This window comes from Mobula birostris, chromosome 19 (assembly GCF_030028105.1).
Source record: "Mobula birostris isolate sMobBir1 chromosome 19, sMobBir1.hap1, whole genome shotgun sequence".
NCBI lineage: Eukaryota > Metazoa > Chordata > Chondrichthyes > Myliobatiformes > Myliobatidae > Mobula > Mobula birostris.
The window spans coordinates 32,917,893-32,934,588 of record NC_092388.1 but is presented as its reverse complement, the minus strand read 5'-3'; the positions used below and the strand labels follow the sequence as shown (position 1 = coordinate 32,934,588).

At 40.7% G+C, this 16,696-nt stretch overlaps 2 protein-coding genes across 6 annotated transcripts in view; one reads left to right on the top strand and one right to left on the bottom strand.

Moving 5' to 3' along the window:
* The window catches only part of mylk4b (myosin light chain kinase family, member 4b), a 204,608-nt gene that overhangs the window by 168,859 nt on the left and 19,053 nt on the right, over positions 1-16,696 (bottom strand). The window lies entirely within an intron of this gene.
* The window catches only part of wrnip1 (WRN helicase interacting protein 1), a 70,645-nt gene continuing 55,088 nt past the window's right edge, over positions 1,140-16,696 (top strand). For all 5 annotated transcript variants that reach the window (XR_011889735.1, XM_072283397.1, XM_072283393.1 and 2 more), the window contains exon 1: positions 1,140-1,980. Coding sequence is in view for 4 of the 5 variants with exons in the window: in XM_072283397.1 (XP_072139498.1) it covers positions 1,360-1,980 (621 nt within the window). In the remaining variant the exon portion in view is untranslated. The remainder of the gene's footprint in view (positions 1,981-16,696) is intronic.

The following is a 16,696-nucleotide window of genomic DNA, read 5'->3' as shown; positions in this document are numbered from 1 at the left end:
GTCTCAGTTGACACAATACACCGTGGTGACCTGAGCTTGTGTTAGTAACTAGATTTCTTCCCTTTTTATTGAGTTGCTTTCCTTACTGCTCAAAAGAAAATAACACCAGAGTCCCAACAATCAATGACTTACACATCCCTGAACTCCATCCCATTTGTGATTTTTGATTGAACAGCAATTACAAAACTCTCAGAAGCTTACCAAAAACAAATCACAATTACTAGGAATTTCAGAACGTATAAGTACAAGGGGTAGTACTTCATAATGATTTTAAAGAGACATTATCTGTAGTTGTAACACCATGGTGATTCAAGCCATTAGCAACACGAGTTCTATATTAGTGCGCATTGAAAGTTCAACAATGGGGATATATATTTTATATCACTAGTGAATTATTAAGAAAAGGATTTTGATGTGAAGATGATTTTAGGAAATGTATCTCGTTTCAATAAGATGATAAATTTCAGATCTGATTTCCACATCATCAGTGAGGAACGCCACCAATATTGTCTATTGTCACCTTGGGGAAAACAAAACTTCAACCTAGTTGTGCAGTAATGTAAATTGATTCTTTTATGTCACCATAATTTTACATAATCCTTATTTCTTTATTGAGACATTAATATTGGCCTGACATAACCAGTTACATTCTTGTACAAATGAAAATATTAACGTTTGAAGGTTTTTTTTGTATTGATTTTTTTATCATTAACAATTTTAAAAGTGCAGGTAGAAAATTACCATTTTCTAATTAAATAAACAATTAATATTGTCAATCTGAAATATAAAATAAAACCAATGGTGCTGACTATATCTCCCGTTAATTAAGTTTTACTTATTAGTTTACTGCATCAACTCCAACAAAAGCAGTGCTCATTGAAAAAGCTTTGTTTGTGCGTTCTGCTTTTTTCTTCCGAATGTAACTAATTATTGCAACAAACACTACTTGTCTCTGTATAACTCTTCAAACTGCTTACGTTAGTAGAATGTACCAACTATATAATCAGTGCATTCTACTAAAGTAAAGAAGCAAACTAAACAATTCTCTGTAAGTCAGCTAGTTTGGTCGATTCCAGTGTTTTGTTTCTGTTCAGGAAGTTGCTCATAGGCTTGCTGACAATATTTCCGGGTTTCTTTGCGCTTGCAAGAGGCTACTTGAATTGTAGCGTATGTTATTAGTAGTAGAAGTGAGCATCTCACTAATCGACTAACATAAAATATTTCCCTAATCATTTTATTTCAACTAATTACGCAGACAATTCGTACGAAATAAAATTCAATACAGGGGCAGGTAGAGCATGAAAAATATGGAAAGTGGCAAGTGAGTTTTCAATAGTGCTCTGTGCTGAAGGCACTCAAATGGCGCGGTATCAGGGTAGGGAGTCGGCTGTGCAGTGTCCTGTATGTTCGCAAAAAATGGAGAGTTTTGAGATCAATTCCCACTTGGACCACTGTCTCGGTCTCGGGACGAAGACGGCGACAGGTAGCTCTAGTGAGGAGAATGTGGGATGCGGCGGCCATGGGGAACCCGGCTGCAAGAAAGCACGTTTGTGGCCGGCGCAAGGCAACGGAATGTCGCCCGGTGGCAGGCGAGAGGCCGCTACTAAGTCCCCGGCGCTGGGCAACTGGAAGCAGGCCGGGGACCAGCCGCCGGTCTTTGCGCTCTTTCAAAAAGTGCAAAGGCCACCAATTTCAACAGCCAGGACGGATGTGCCGGAGAACCCAGGACCAGAGAGCATTGCTGTCCCCTCTGCTGCACCTTCACAGCCTGTCTCGGACGCGAGTCAGGAAGATCAGAGGAAACTGGTGCCGTTAAAGGAACTTGAATCAATGCCACTGGCGGAAATCATGAGACCCTGTGTTTTAACAGAGATTATTGGCCAAAGTAAAGTTTTGGGAGAAAACACGCTTCTGAGGACTCTGTTGGAATCCCATGAAATCCCATCCATAATTTTGTGGGGTCCTCCAGGATGTGGGAAAGTAAGTATGTTGGAGAAATCCGCCACAGCAAATTCCCTGTTGTCCCAACTGTATTTTTGACTATATGTGCCCAGCATTCTATTTTCACATCTCTCTCTTACTCAGTTTTGCTCACACTTGCCCATAAACTCCCCTGGGTTTTGTTTTGTATGAGTTGATTTGTAGTAAACAGTTAACTGCAGGATATAGAAGAAACAAAATGGGCACAGAGAGAATATGGTGGCAACACCTGTGGCCAGGATCAAACTCTGGTCCTTGGTGTCATGAGGCAGGAACACTAACTACTGGACCATTGTACTGGCCTGAGAGTAGAGCATCTGATTCAAATTTGGTTGCCCCTAGAATTTTGGCTCCATCTTACCCTGACACATAATGGATCTGTGACCTGAACCAACAGATTCAGAATAGACCCAATCTTAGTGCAGACTGGTGTAGTGAGGATCTCAATCATTTCCCCAACGTTTTTCTCAACCTTTCTTGCAGTACTGCTGCAAATTTGATCCAAGCTGTATTTCTTTTTGGAGCCCCCCTTCTTAAATGCCTCTGTATCATCGTCTCCCTGCTTAAAGTAAGACCCTTATTAGTTACAAAAATAACTAATCTTGCCGTCATATTCTCTAATGTCTCCTCATGTGGCTCAGTTACATTTTTTGAATGATCATACTGGAAGTCATTTAGGAAGGGGATTCCAGAATAAAATTGAACATGGATCAAACTTACAGCACTAATGCAAGAAAAGTTGAGAAAAGTGTTGGGGAGATGACTGAGATCCTCATGACACCAGTCTGCACTGACATGCTCTGAAACAGTGGGCTTTTAAATGCTACCAATCAATGCACTCCAGGTTCTCGATGCCACCCTAAATGCTCGTTCCGCATTTTGAGCAATTATGCACCAAGAATTCCCATCACTTGGTGGGTACATAACACTTTTTAATTGGAACCTTTGAGAAAATATCTGAATATACCTGTCTTGTGCTTGCAAGAGCAAGGAATGAAATTTTTAAAAAACATAAGACGTCAAAGGAAGTTATCTCCGAATTAGTAGTAGCTACATGCAGTAGCAAGATTACAAAATCAGGCCAATTAATGTGAAGCTGAAGACACAGAGCAAGGATCAAGGCTTCGAGTTGCTGTGCAGTGGAGCTAGTTCTGGTACAGGCGGCTCTTAAAACATCCTTAGTCATGCTTGAGGTACTGGAGTATAGCTAATGTTGTCCGAGAAAGGCTCTAAGAATGAGCTGGGAAATTATAAACCAGTGAGCCTGGTGGCAGTTGTGGGTAAATTATTGGCAGGTGTTCTTAGAGACCATATATGTAAGTATTTGGATAGATAAGGCCTGATTAGGAATACTCAACATGGCTTTGTGCATGGTAGATCACGTCTAAACAGGTTAAGACTTACAGTGCGTAGTGTACAGTAGGGCTGTGAGGTCGACCACAGAACAAAATCTCTGGGAATACAGATCCGTAATTCCTTTGCAGTGGCATCACACAGGTAGACAGGGTCGTAATGAGAGCTTTTGGCACATTGGCCTTTGTAAATCTGGGCATTGATTACAAGAGTTGGGATGTTATGTTACAGTCATATCTGCCATTAGTGAGATCATGTTTCGAGTTATGTGTGCACCTCTGGTCACCGACTTAGAAGAAAGATATCAGTAAGCTGGAATAAGTGCAGAGAAAGCTTACATGGATGCTGCCAGGACTTGAGGATCTGAGTCATAATGAAAGATTGAGTAAGTTAGGATTTTATTCCCTGGAGTGCAGGAGAATGCAAGGAAATCTTATAGAAGTATACAAAATTATGACCCGTACAGATAAGGAGAATGCCTGTAAGCTTTTTCCCCTCAAGTAGGGTGAGACTCAAACTTGATATCATAGATTTAGGGTGAAAGGTGAAATATCTAAGGAGACTCAGGGGAAGACTGGGTTGAATTGTTCTCTGATCTTGGCAATTAATTTGCAAATGTTTTATCATCAAATAAGGATATATCATCAATGTGCTGTTAATTTCCATTCTGGGGAAGCTTCTTCACTCAGACGGTGATCTGAGTATGGAAGGAGCTGGCAGTGGAAGTGGGTTCAGTTGTAACATTTAAAGGAAATTAGGATAGGTGCATAGATGGGAGATTTTTGGAGGGATGTGATCCAGGTGCAGGAAGATGGAATTAGCCAGATAATCAGGTTGGCTATTACAGGAAAGTTACTGGCATGGTTGGAGTATTGGCTGATTGGTAGGAGGCAGTGAGTGGGAATAAAATGATCCTTTTCTGTTGGCTGCCAGTAGCCAGTGGTGTTCTGCAGAGGTCGGTGTTGGGACCATTTCTTTTTAAGGTGTATATCAGTGATTTAAATGATAGAATAGCTGGCTTTGTTGCCAAGTCTGCAGATGATACAAAGATGGGTGGAGGGGCAAGTAGTTTTGAAAACAGGGAGGCTGCAGAAGGGCTTAGATAAGAAGAATGGCAAGAAAGTGGCAAATAAAATACACTGTTGGAAAATGCATCGTCATGCACTTTGGTAGTAGAAATAAATTTGCGGAATATTTTCTAAACAAGGAGAAAATCCAGGAATCTGAGATGCAGAGGGACTTGGGAGTTCTTGTGCAGAACACTTTAAAGGTTAACTTGCAGGTTGAATTGGTGGTGAACAAGACAAGTGCAATATTAGTACTCATTTCAAGTGGTCTAGAATACAAGAGCAGGGATGTGATGCCGAGGTTTTATAAGGTACTGGTGAGTATTGTGAATAGTTTGGGGCTCTTCAAAGAAAAGATATGCTAGCATTGGAGAGGGTTCAGAGGAGGTTCACAAGGATGATTCTGGGAATGAAAGGTTTATCATATGAGGAGCGTTTGATGGCTCTGGGTCTGTACTCTCGGATTTAGAAGAATGTGGGGGGGGGTTATCTCATTGAAACCTTTCGAATGTTGAAAGGCCTTGACAGAGTAGATGTGGAAAGGATGTTTCCCATGGTGGGGGAGTCTAGGACAAGAGGGCACAGCCTCAGGATAGAGGGGCATCCATTTAGAACAGATATGAAGAAATTTCTTTAGCCAGATGGTGGTGATTTTGTGGAATTTGTTAACATAGGCCACTGTGGAAGCCAGGTCATTGGGTGTATTTAGGGCAGAGCTTGATAGGATCTTGATTGGACATGGCATCAGAGGTTACAGGGAGAAGGCCGGTGAGTGGGACTGAGGAGGGGGAAAAAAGGATCAGCCATGATTGAATGATGGAGCAGACTCAGTGGGCCAAATGGCCTAATTCTGCTCCTATGTCTTATGGTCTTATGGACTAAGTTGTTCTGTGCTGTTGTACTCTTTAACTCCGACCTGTTCAAAATGGAGAGTTAGCACCTTCAACAGGATCTAAACAATTGTCCTCATTGTGAGATTCATTAATGCTGTCAGGGAGGACTTAAATTGAACTCACAAGAGATTAGGCATCAGCATAGAGTCAGAGAAAAGTGTAATGTGAGAAACGGTGGAGGGGCGAGTTAAAATGAAGTAGCAGTTATAAGTTAGAGGGGGAGGGTAACTTGAATGGGATCAGAAAGAATTGACCAGGATAACATGGAGACAGAAGTAGAAGTTTATTTTTCTGACAGAAGAGTGAGAGACAGCAGTTTTCCATTGGACTTGTGCCATGGCCATTACTTTGGTTTTTACATTCATGGATGCTTCTTGACTTGTTGAATTCCTCCATCATTCTATGTGTGTTGATTTTAGTAAGTTCGGATTGGCAACAACATCTCCTCCACAAACTCCCTCAGCATAGGTGTACCACAAGGCTGTGTGCTTAGACCCCTGCTCTACTCACTTAATACTTATGACTGTGAGGCTAAGCATTGCTCCAATGCATTATTTAAGTTTGCCAATGACACTACTATTGTTGACTGAATCCAGGGTGGTGATGAATCAGCATAAAGGAGTGATATTGAAAATCTGGCTGAGTGGTGCCACAGCAACCTCTCACTCAATGTTAGCAAGACCAAGGAGCTAATTATTGACTTCAGGAGGAGGAAATCAAAGGTCCATGAGCCAGTCCTTATTAGGGGACCAGAGTTGGAGAGGGTCAGAAATGTTAAATTCCTCAGTGTTATCATTTGAGAGAATCTGTCCTGGGTCCAGCATGTAAGTGCCATTTCAAAGTTCAAAAACTCAAATGTAAATTTATTATCAGAGTCGATAGATGTCACCAAATACAACCTTGAGATTCTTTTCCTGTGGGCACTGTGACGCTGAACCAAGTTATCAGATGATTGATGCTAATGAGAGAGATAAGGGAGACAATGGAGAAACGTTCAAAATGTTAATGAGAGAGGAGAGAGAGATAACGGAAAAGAAACACAATTCAGAATATTGACAGACTGGTTGCCTTGATCCTGAACTGTTTGAAGTTTGATGGACAGGCGATACCCCAGCAGGGGGATAAAAAGAACAGGTTCACTAAGGCACACAACACACCACGAGATCACAAGATAACGAGACCCTGGAAGAGCGGTGTGCCCCCACAAATTGGTGGGAGTTTGGAGGTCGGGTTCGCGGGAACTGACCATAGACTCACAGGGTGTAAAAGGTACGATCGGTGGGAACCTGGTGTGTGTGTCTGCCCTTGTCTGGGTGCCGGGTTTACCGTGGAACAACGGTCGTATCCGGAACGGAGGGGTCTCAGTCGGTGACCACAGCGGGATAGAAGACATCAAAGGGTCTGCCTGAAACCAACTGTGAAGACATCCAAAAGGGCTGCCTGAAACCAAATTGCATCTCTCTCTCTCTCTCTCTCCAACGGCACAACAGCGATTACTGCGAACTGTACTAAGCTGAACTGAACTCTGCGTCACTTAAGACTGATCATTTTACCCCTAGACTGCGATAGAGCTTGGTTGATTCCTATTACCCTAGTTCTGTGTACATGTGTGTTCTATCATTGCTAACCTGTTGCATTTATAGCCTTACGATTAGAGTACTGTGTTACTTATTTCTTTAATAAAACTTTATTAGTTCCTAGTAATCCATACTCCAACGAGTGGTCCATTTCTGCTGGTTTGGCAACCCAGTTACGGGGTACGTAACAGCACACTTAGCAAATCTATAGAACAGTGACTGTAAACAGGATCTGTAACCCGTAAACATCAGAAACTGTAAACTGAAACAAACTGCAAATGCAGATACTAAATAAATAGCAAAAAGTAACGAGCATGAAGTAACAAGTTAAAAGAGTCCTTAAATGAGTGTAGTTACCCCTTTTGTTCAAGAGCCTGATGGGTGAGGGGTAGTAACTTCTTAAACCTGGTGGTGCGAGCCCTGAGACACCTGTACCTTCTACCTGATGGCAGCAGGTGGCCTGGGTAGTGAAGATCTTTGATAGATGCTGCTTTTCTACAGCAATGTGTTCAATGGTTGGGAGGGCTTTACACATGACGTAGGGGGCTGAATCCACTACCTTTTGAAGGAATTTCCACTCAAAGGCATCGGTGTTCCCATACCAGGCTGTAATGAAGCCAGTCAGCACACTTTCCACCACACATCAATAGAAGTTTGCCAAGGTTTTTGATGACATGCTGAACCTCCAGACTCCTGAGGAAGAAGAGGTGCTGTTGTACTTTCTTCACTGTTATGTTTATATGATTGGTGCAGGACAGATTCTCTGTGATAATGACACCCAAAAATTTAGTTACTGGCCCTCTCCACTTCTGATCCTCTGATGATTACTGGCTCATCGACCTCTGTTTTCTCTCTCCTGAAGTCTACAGTCAGTTCCTTGGTCTTACTGACATTGAGTGAGAGGTTGTTATTTCATCAGTCAGCCAAGTTTTCAGTCTCCCTCGTGTATGCTGATTCATTACCACCTTTGATACGGCCCAAACAGTGGTGTCATCAGCAAACTTGTATGTGGTTTTTGAGCTGTACTTGACCAAACAGTCATAGGTGTAAAGTGAGTAGAGCAGGGGTCTAAGCACACAGCCCTGTGGTGCTTCTGTGCTGATGGAGATTTTGGAGGAGATATTTTTGACTATCCAAACTGTCTGGGGTCTACAAGTGAAGAAATCCAGGATTCAATTCCACAAGGGGGTATTGAAGCCCAGGCCTTGGATTTTACTGATTAGTTTTGTGGGGATGATGGTATTAAATGCCGAGCTGTAATTGATAAAGAGCATCCTGATATATGCACCTTTGCTGTCCAGATGTTTCAGGGTTGAGGGAAGAGCCAATGAGGTAGCATCTGTTGCTTTAGCAGGCAAATTGGAGCTGATCCAACTCGCCACTCAGACAGTAGCTGATATGCTTCAACAACAGCCTCTCAAAACACTTCATCACTGTGAATGTAAGTGCCACTGGGTGATAGTCATTTGGATAGTTTTAATAAAGTCCAAGAAAGTTTTGAAGAAAGCACGGTAGCACCTCTATTAGAAGTTTGCGAATATACCGCATGGCACCTAAAATTTTGACAAACTTCTCTAGATGTGTGGTGTAGATTATATTGACTGGTTGCATCACGGCCTTGTATGGAAGCACCAATGCTCTTGCATAGAAAAGTTTACAATAACTAATAGATACAGGCTGGTTTAATATATATTTGCACAGTGATTGTCCACCCATTGGGTGTGGTCTTTCTTTGATTCTATTATGCTGCTTGTATTTACTGTGATTGTTGTTTGTTGTTCCTCTCCATGCCTTGTGGCGCATTGAGTGGTAAACATCCCATTTCTTTAGCATTGTATTTAGTTTTTTGCGAGGCTGAGTTGCTCACTCGACGCTCAACCCAGCACGGATGGAAAGCATGCAAGGAGCCAGCCGGATTCGGAACTGGCATCGCTCGCCTTGAAGTCTGGTCCTTATGCCACTGGCTAGTAGTGATTGCCTGCTAGAAAATGAATCTCGGGGTTGTATATAGTAACAAGCTGTGGTTACTAGGGTAGCAAGAAAGGGGCTGAGGAGAGCAAGAAGGGGGCATGAGAAGGCCTTGGTGAGTAGGGCAAAGGAAAACCCCAAGGCTTTCTTCAATTATGTGAAGAACAAAAGGATGACAGGAGTGAAGATAGGACCGATTAAAGAAAAAGGTGGGAAGATGTGCCTGGAGGCTGTGGAAGTGTGCAAGGTCCTCAATGAATACATCTCTTCAATATTCACCAGTGAGGGGGAACTTGCTGACTGTGAGGGCAATATGAGTGAGGTTTGTGTTCTGGAGCATGCTGATATTAAGGGAGAGGAGGTGTTGGAGTTGTTAAAATGCATTAGGACGGATAAGTCCCCAGGGCCTGATAGAATATTCCCCAGGCTGCTCCACGAGGCGAGGGAAGAGATTGCTGAGCCTCTGGTTAGGATCTTTATGTCCTCATTGTCCATGGGAATGGTACCAGCAGATGGGAGGGAGGCAAATGTCGTCCCCTTGTTCAACAAAGGTAGTAGGGATAGTCCGGGTAATTATAGACCAGTGAGCCTTGCATCTGTGGTGGGAAAGCTATTGGAAAAGATTCTTAGAGAGAGGATCTGTGGGCATTTAGAGAATCATGGTCTAATCAGGGACAGTCAGCATGGCTTTGTGGAGGGCAGATCGTGTCTAACAAGCCTGATAGAGTTCTTTGAGGAGGTGACCAGGCATATAGATGAGGGTAGTGCAGTGGATGTGATCTATATGGATTTTAGTAAGGCATTTGACAAGGTTCTACACGATAGGCTTATTCAGAAAATCAGAAGGCATGGGATCCAGGGAAGTTTGGCCAGGTGGATTCAGAATTGGCTTACCTGCAGAAAGCAGAGGGTCGTGGTGGAGGGAGTACATTCAGATTGGAGGATTGTGGCTAGTGGTGTCCCATAAGGATCGGTTCTGGGACTTCTTCTTTTCGTGATTTTTATTAACGACCTGGATGTGGGGGTAGAAGGCTGGATTGGCAAGTTTGTAGACGACACAAAGGTTGGCAGTGTTGTAGATAGTGTAGAGGATTGTCAAAGATTGCAGCGAGACATTGATAGGATGCAGAAGTGGGCTGAGAAGTGGCAGATGGAGTTCAACCCGGAGAAATGTGAGGTGGTACACTCTGGAAGGACAAACTCCAAGGCAGAGTACAAAGTAAATGGCAGGATACTTGGTAGTGTGGAGGAGCAGTGGGATCTGGGGGTACATGTCCACAGATCCCTGAAAGTTGTCTCACAGGTAGATAGGGTAGTTAAGAAAGCTTATGTAGTGTTAGCTTTCATAAGTCGAGGGATAGAGTTTAAGAGTCGCGATGTAATAATGCAGCTGTATAAAACTCTGGTTAGGCCTCACTTGGAGTACTGTGTCCAGTTCTGGTCGCCTCACCATAGGAAGGATGTGGAAGCATTGGAAAGGGTACAGAGGAGATTTACCAGGACGCTGCCTGGTTTAGAGAGTATGGATTATGATCAGAGATTAAGGGAGCTAGGGCTTTACTCTGTGGAGAGGAGGATGAGAGGAGACATGATAGAGGCATACAAGATATTAAGAGGAATAGATAGAGTGGATAGCCAACGCCTCTTCCCCAGGGCACCACTGCTCAATACAAGAGGACATGGCTTTAAGGTAAGGGGTGGAAAGTTCAAGGGGGATATTAGAGGAAGGTTTTTTACTCAGAGAGTGGTTGGTGCGTGGAATGCCCTGCCTGAGTCAGTGGTGGAGACAGATACACTAGTGAAATTTAAGAGACTACTAGACAGGTATGTGGAGGAATTTAAGGTGGGGGCTATATGGGAGGCAGAGTGTAAGGGACGGCACAACATTGTGGGCCGAAGGGCCTGTACTGTGCTGTACTGTTTTATGTTAACAGTGTGGAGGTTAGTAATAGACTATATAGAAAGTTGTGGAATGATTTAATAGGCTGGCCTTGGCAAATGAAATACAATAAAGAGAGATGTAAATCGATGCGTGGTGGCAGAAAAAAGCACAAGGAAACCTTATAGGCTAACTGGCAGAGTTTTCAAGTGTTTACAGGAATAGAGGACCTCATAAAACATGTCCTTGAAAGTGGCAGTGCCTTTGAGACTGTAAAACATATGGAACCCTGGAACTCGTTCACAGTAGTCCATAACACCATGTTAGAGAAGTTATGCTGAACTGGTTTCACACTCCTCTTTCTTAGGAATTTCTCTCAGGCTGAGGATAACTTGCTTCCACTGCTAGTTTACAGGTTCTGAAGTGGCTGATGAGGAAATGTGAAATCAAGGCTGGCTAAACAGCTTGGGGCTGTATTCTTTGGAGTTTAGAAGAATGAGGGGTGATCTTGCATGGGATTCCAAGGGGTTATATCACAAGTGCAAGGGTCTTGAAAGAGAGCGTATGGAAGATGTAGTTTCAGGATAAAGGCTGATCATTTAAATAGAGGCATATAGAAATTCCTTCCTGAAGAGAATCGGAATTAGGCTTAATATCACTGGCGTGTCATGAAATTTGTTGTTTTGTGCAGCAGTAAAGTGCAATACGTATTAATAAGAAAAACATAAATTACTGTAAGAAACTATAAAAATTTAAGTAGTTCAAAAAGAGAACAAAAAAAGTGAGGTAGTGTACATGGATTCATTGTCCATTCTGAAATCTGATGACTGAGGAGAAGAAGCTGTTCATAAAACATTGATTTTGTGTCTTTAGGCTTCTGTACCTCCTCTTTGATGGTAGTAATGAGAAGAGGGAATGTACTGGGTGATGTGGATCATTCATGATTTTTTAAGGCATCACCTTTTGAAGATGTCCTTGATGGAGGGGAGTCTAGTGCCCATGATAGAGCTGGCTGAGTTTGCAACTTTCTGCAGTGTTTTCTGATCCTACGAAGGGCCCCTCCGTTCCATACGGTGATGCAACCAGTTAGAACGCTCTTCATGGTACATCTGAGGAAATTTGCACGAGTCTTTGGTGACATACCATGTCTTCTCAAACTCCTAATGAGATATAGCCGTTGTCGTGTCGCAGTAATTGCATCAGTATATCAATATGTTTGGTCCAGGATAGATCCTCAGAGATGTTGACACCCGGGAACTTGAAACTGCTCATCCTATCAATATCATCAAGTACCTTCTAGTATTGCTAAAAATTACTTTACTTATCTTGGTATTAAAATTACTAAAAATTTTAAGGACCTATATAAATATAATTTTCTCCCATTAATTGATTACACCCAACAAATGCTTTCTAAATGGTCACCTATGACGTTATCATCAATAGGTTGAATTAATACTATTAAAATAATGGTTCTACCAAAATTCTTATATACATTTCAGGCCGTTCCTACCTTTGTTTCTAAAACGTTTTTTGATAGAATAGATTCTATAATCTTATTTTATATTTGGAATAATAAAAATCCTAGATTGAAATTAAAAAAGGATGGTGGTATGGCTTTGTCAAATTTTAGAATGTATTATTGGGCAATTAATATTCGATATATTACTTTTTGGATTCATTACTCAGACATACATGAATGTCCTTAATGGTTGGATTTGGAGGAAAACTCGGTGAAGGGGTTCTCTCTGGCCTCTTTACTGGGAGCTCCTCTTCCTTTTTTGTTTTCTAAGATTGGTAGACAAGACTTTAATCCTATTATTAAACATACTTTAAGAATTTGATTTCAGTTTCATAGATTTTTTGAGTTAAATAATTTTGTTCTTTCTAGTAATATCCATTTTAATTATTTTTTAAACCATCAATTTTGAATAAGACCTTTTAAATTTGGAAAACCAAGGGAATAACAACTTTTTCAGAAATGTCTTTTTCTCAGTTAGTGGATAAATATGGTTTACCTAATGTACATTCCTTTAGATATCTACAAATTAGGAATTTTTTACGTGGTTTGCTGCCAAATTACCTTTCTGATTATCCACCTAATATGGCAGATGCTCTTTTTCATCTTAAACCACTTCAGAAAGGGTTGATAGCTATAATTTTGCATTGATATTGAATTAATGAATGATATCTAACAATAAAATTAAACGTGCTTGGGAATTGGAAGTTCAAGAGTCATTTTCAGATAATCAATGGAGTAAAATTCTTCATTTGGTTAATAACTCATCTATTTGTGCCCATCTTTCCTTGATACTTTGCTCGACGCTGGCCCCCTAGGCATGAGTCGACGTAGTACTAGTAGTTCCTTGATACAGTTCAAGGTAGTGCATCGGGCCATATGTCAAAGGATAAACTACCACGTATTTTTTCCAACATCAATTCTATTTGTGACAGATGTAATAGTGAGGTGGCCACTTTAACTCATGTGTTTTGGTCTTGTATAAAGCTAGACAATTTTTGGAGAGATGTTTTTAAAACATTATCAAAAGTCTTGGATTTGGACCTACAACCTAATTTACTTACAGCAATATTTGGGATTACCCCATTGATACCAGGAAATATTCTTATTTCTGCTCAACGTATGATAGCCTTTTCGACTTTATTGGCTAAGAGAGCCATTTTACTGCAGTGGAAGGATTCGAATCCACCTACTGTCTTTTATTGGCTTTCCTCCATTATGTCCTGTTTAAGTTTAGAGAAAATAAGAAGTCAGACATTTGATACATCCTTTAAATTTGAGCAAGTCTGGCGACCTTTTATTCAATATTTTCATTTAATTTGATTTATTATTCTTCCAATTTATTTTTTTTGAAGTTTTAGATTTGATCAGAAAGTCTTTCTTTTTTTTGGTTGTATCCTCAGAATGGACTGCCCAGTCCTTTTTTTCCCCTTTTTTTTGTATAGTGTAGTGGGGGTCTTTTTTTCTTCATTTAAAATTCAAAGTTTTTTTTTCTTTCCTCTTCATGAACTGATAAAGAGGAGAATTGCTGTTTTCTTTTTTATTATATATTGTATACTAGCTTAACACTACGTATGATTTTTGATAATGTCTATTTCAATCTCTGTATTGTTATTGATATATATTTGAGATAATTCTCCTCTTGTTTGTATTTATGTTCCTTAATCAATAAAAAGATTAATAAAGAAAGAAACTGCTCATCCTTTGTCCTGCAGATCTCTCAATGAGGACTGGTGCATGTTCCCTCGACTTCCTCTTCCTGAAGCCCACAATCATTTCCTTGGTTTACTGATAATGTCACCACTCAACCAGTTGATGTGTCTCACTCTTTCACACTGGTCATCAGCAAATTTATATAGATGGTGTTTTAGCTGTGTCTAGCCACACGGTCGTAGGTGTAGAGAGAGTAGAACAGTGGGAAAAGCAGACATCTTTGAGGTGTACCAGTGTTGATTGTCAATGAGGAGGAGATGTGGTCTCTCAATGAGGAAGTCAAGGATCCAGGTGCCGAGGGAGGTACAGATGCCCAGTTTTGGAGCTTGTTGATTAGAACTAAGGGTATGATGATGTAGAATGCTGAGCTGTAATAAATAAACAGCAGCCTTATGTAAGTATTGCTATTGTCCAGGTGATCCAAGTGCTGTAGACCTGTTGTGGCAATATGCAAATTGCAGTGGGTCCAGGTCCTTGCTTAGGCAGGCGTTGATTCTCTCCATGACAAACCCCTCAGAATTAGAATCAGATTTAATATCAATGGCATATGTCGTGAAATTTGTTACGCGGGAGTAGTACATTGCAATACTTAATAAAAACTGATTTACGGTAAATGTGTGTCTATATATATTTTCTGATGGTAGAGGGGGAAGAAGCTGATCCTGAATCATTAACTATGGTAGCAATGAACTCCGTATGCCATTTTTCTGCTCAAATTTCCAACTGATTCATACTTTACTATATCATTTGAAAGCTTTCTTCACTGTCCATCCCTCCTCTAGTTTTTGTGTCATCCATTAGTTTTCTCTACAATCTTTGATTAAGGGAGGATGTGAGGCAGGACCAGACAGTTTGCTGTGGAATGGAGCCAAGAACAGATTGTGCTGAGGAGTTCTTCAGTGTTCCTTCCGTCAGACAGTGTGGTGGGAGGCAGGGTATCTGGGTTGTAGATGGTTTTGACTGCAGATATCACAATTGGAAATTACTGGATCTCCAAGTCACTTTCATAAACCCTTAGAATCACTTCGTTTCCCTTGAGTTGTGGTGATGGTTCTGGTCTGAGAGCACCATTAGTTCCTGCATGTCCCGTTCATCTCTTCAGACCAGCCTTTGTGTTTTCAGGTAGAGAAGTCAACAATCTTTCACAGGATGCTCTTTCTGGTGGATAACCCAGGTAACTGTGGATCCTTTTGGTTTAGAGTTATTAAGTTCTTTTTGAGGAGCTTCCTGAGAAGAGCTCTCTTTTATTGAGGTCTTCATCTCTAATTTCAATTTTGCCAGTCAGGTTGTGTCTCCAGAGAGGGGATGAACAGTCAGCTTTTTGGGAAGAGAGCCTTCAGCAGGACTCTGATGCTTCTTGACCTGCTGAGCTGCTCCAGCATTTTGCGTTTGTTTCTCTGGATTTCCAGCACCTGCAGAATCTTTTATTTTCAATGTTGTTGCTGTCATTGTTTTGGAGCCAGGCTGACATATGTAAAGTAGTATTAAAGAGGTGATCAGTTCTATAGTCAAACTCTTTTATTTCTTAGTTACATCCATCAGACTTGGTATGTGAGACCCCTTAGGAAATAGCATTTACAGAGTTTGGGGAAGAAAGGTCGGGATAGAGATTGACAGGGTTACTCTGCCAAGAGCTGGCATACCCTCTTGGTGGTTAATGGCCACCTTCTACACCATAGCAATTCATTGTTTCTCGAAAAGTTTAAAAAAAAGTCCTGACACACCAGGTGTCTTGTTTTCTAACCAAGTATGAGATGAAGTGTTTCAGAGATATGAAAATGATCTTCTAATAAGTGATGTACAATTTGGGTTTTAATATTTGCTGAGCTGAGAATATTTGAGAAAAGAATTGTTCAAGTAAACAGTATAATCTACCACTACCCTTTTCTTCCCGTTTGACATGTTGTTATTTTCAGTTCCATTCGGCATCTCTGCACACTAGTGTTGTTTCCTTGTACTGTACTTCTATTTCCTTGATTTTTATGCTTCTATTTTAGGTAAATATCAAGTCTGCTATTTACTAATCAACAAGTTTGAAATGAGTAGAGAAATTCTGTTGTTTCTGTGTTTTTTGACTCAATAAAATAGATTAAGCATTTAAGCAGCAAAAATCTATCAAAGCCATCTTTTAAATTATAATCTGATGGAATACAATGTCTGCAAGATCAAGGTGGCATATTTAACACTATTCTTTCTGTTAACATGCTCATCAAAAAATAAGTGATGGGAAAGAATTCAAAAACTGTCTTTAGTTACACCTAAAGTATTCTGTTTTCTGAAATCTTGTGATACTGCAACTTAATGTTAAACATAATTAATGTGTGAATAATAACCTCTAGTGTCAGTGAAGTAACAAGAGAAAAGATGCCTGACCTGCAGAGAGAAAAGCATAATCAATGTCTAGAACCATATATGTGACTTAACAACAGAAAAATCTGCAAATATTCATTATGTAAATATTTCAAACTGCAGAATTTTTATAGGCATTTATTGAATATCCTTCTTTGTTTAAAAGAAATAATTTAGTCACAGCCTGGATATCCTCCTATAATTGTAAGGAAGCTCTAAAACTTCTGCACAAGTGCAGAAGTCCCAGTAGTTTTGAAATGTTTTGACTGCAGGCACTTACCCATTAAATCTACACTATTCCAGATCTGAACTGGATTACTCCATTGTGGGCCTGTATTCAGATCTAAATAGCTGTGTAAGAATGGCAGATTTCTTCTTTTTAAGGCAATCTGTTGGTTTCA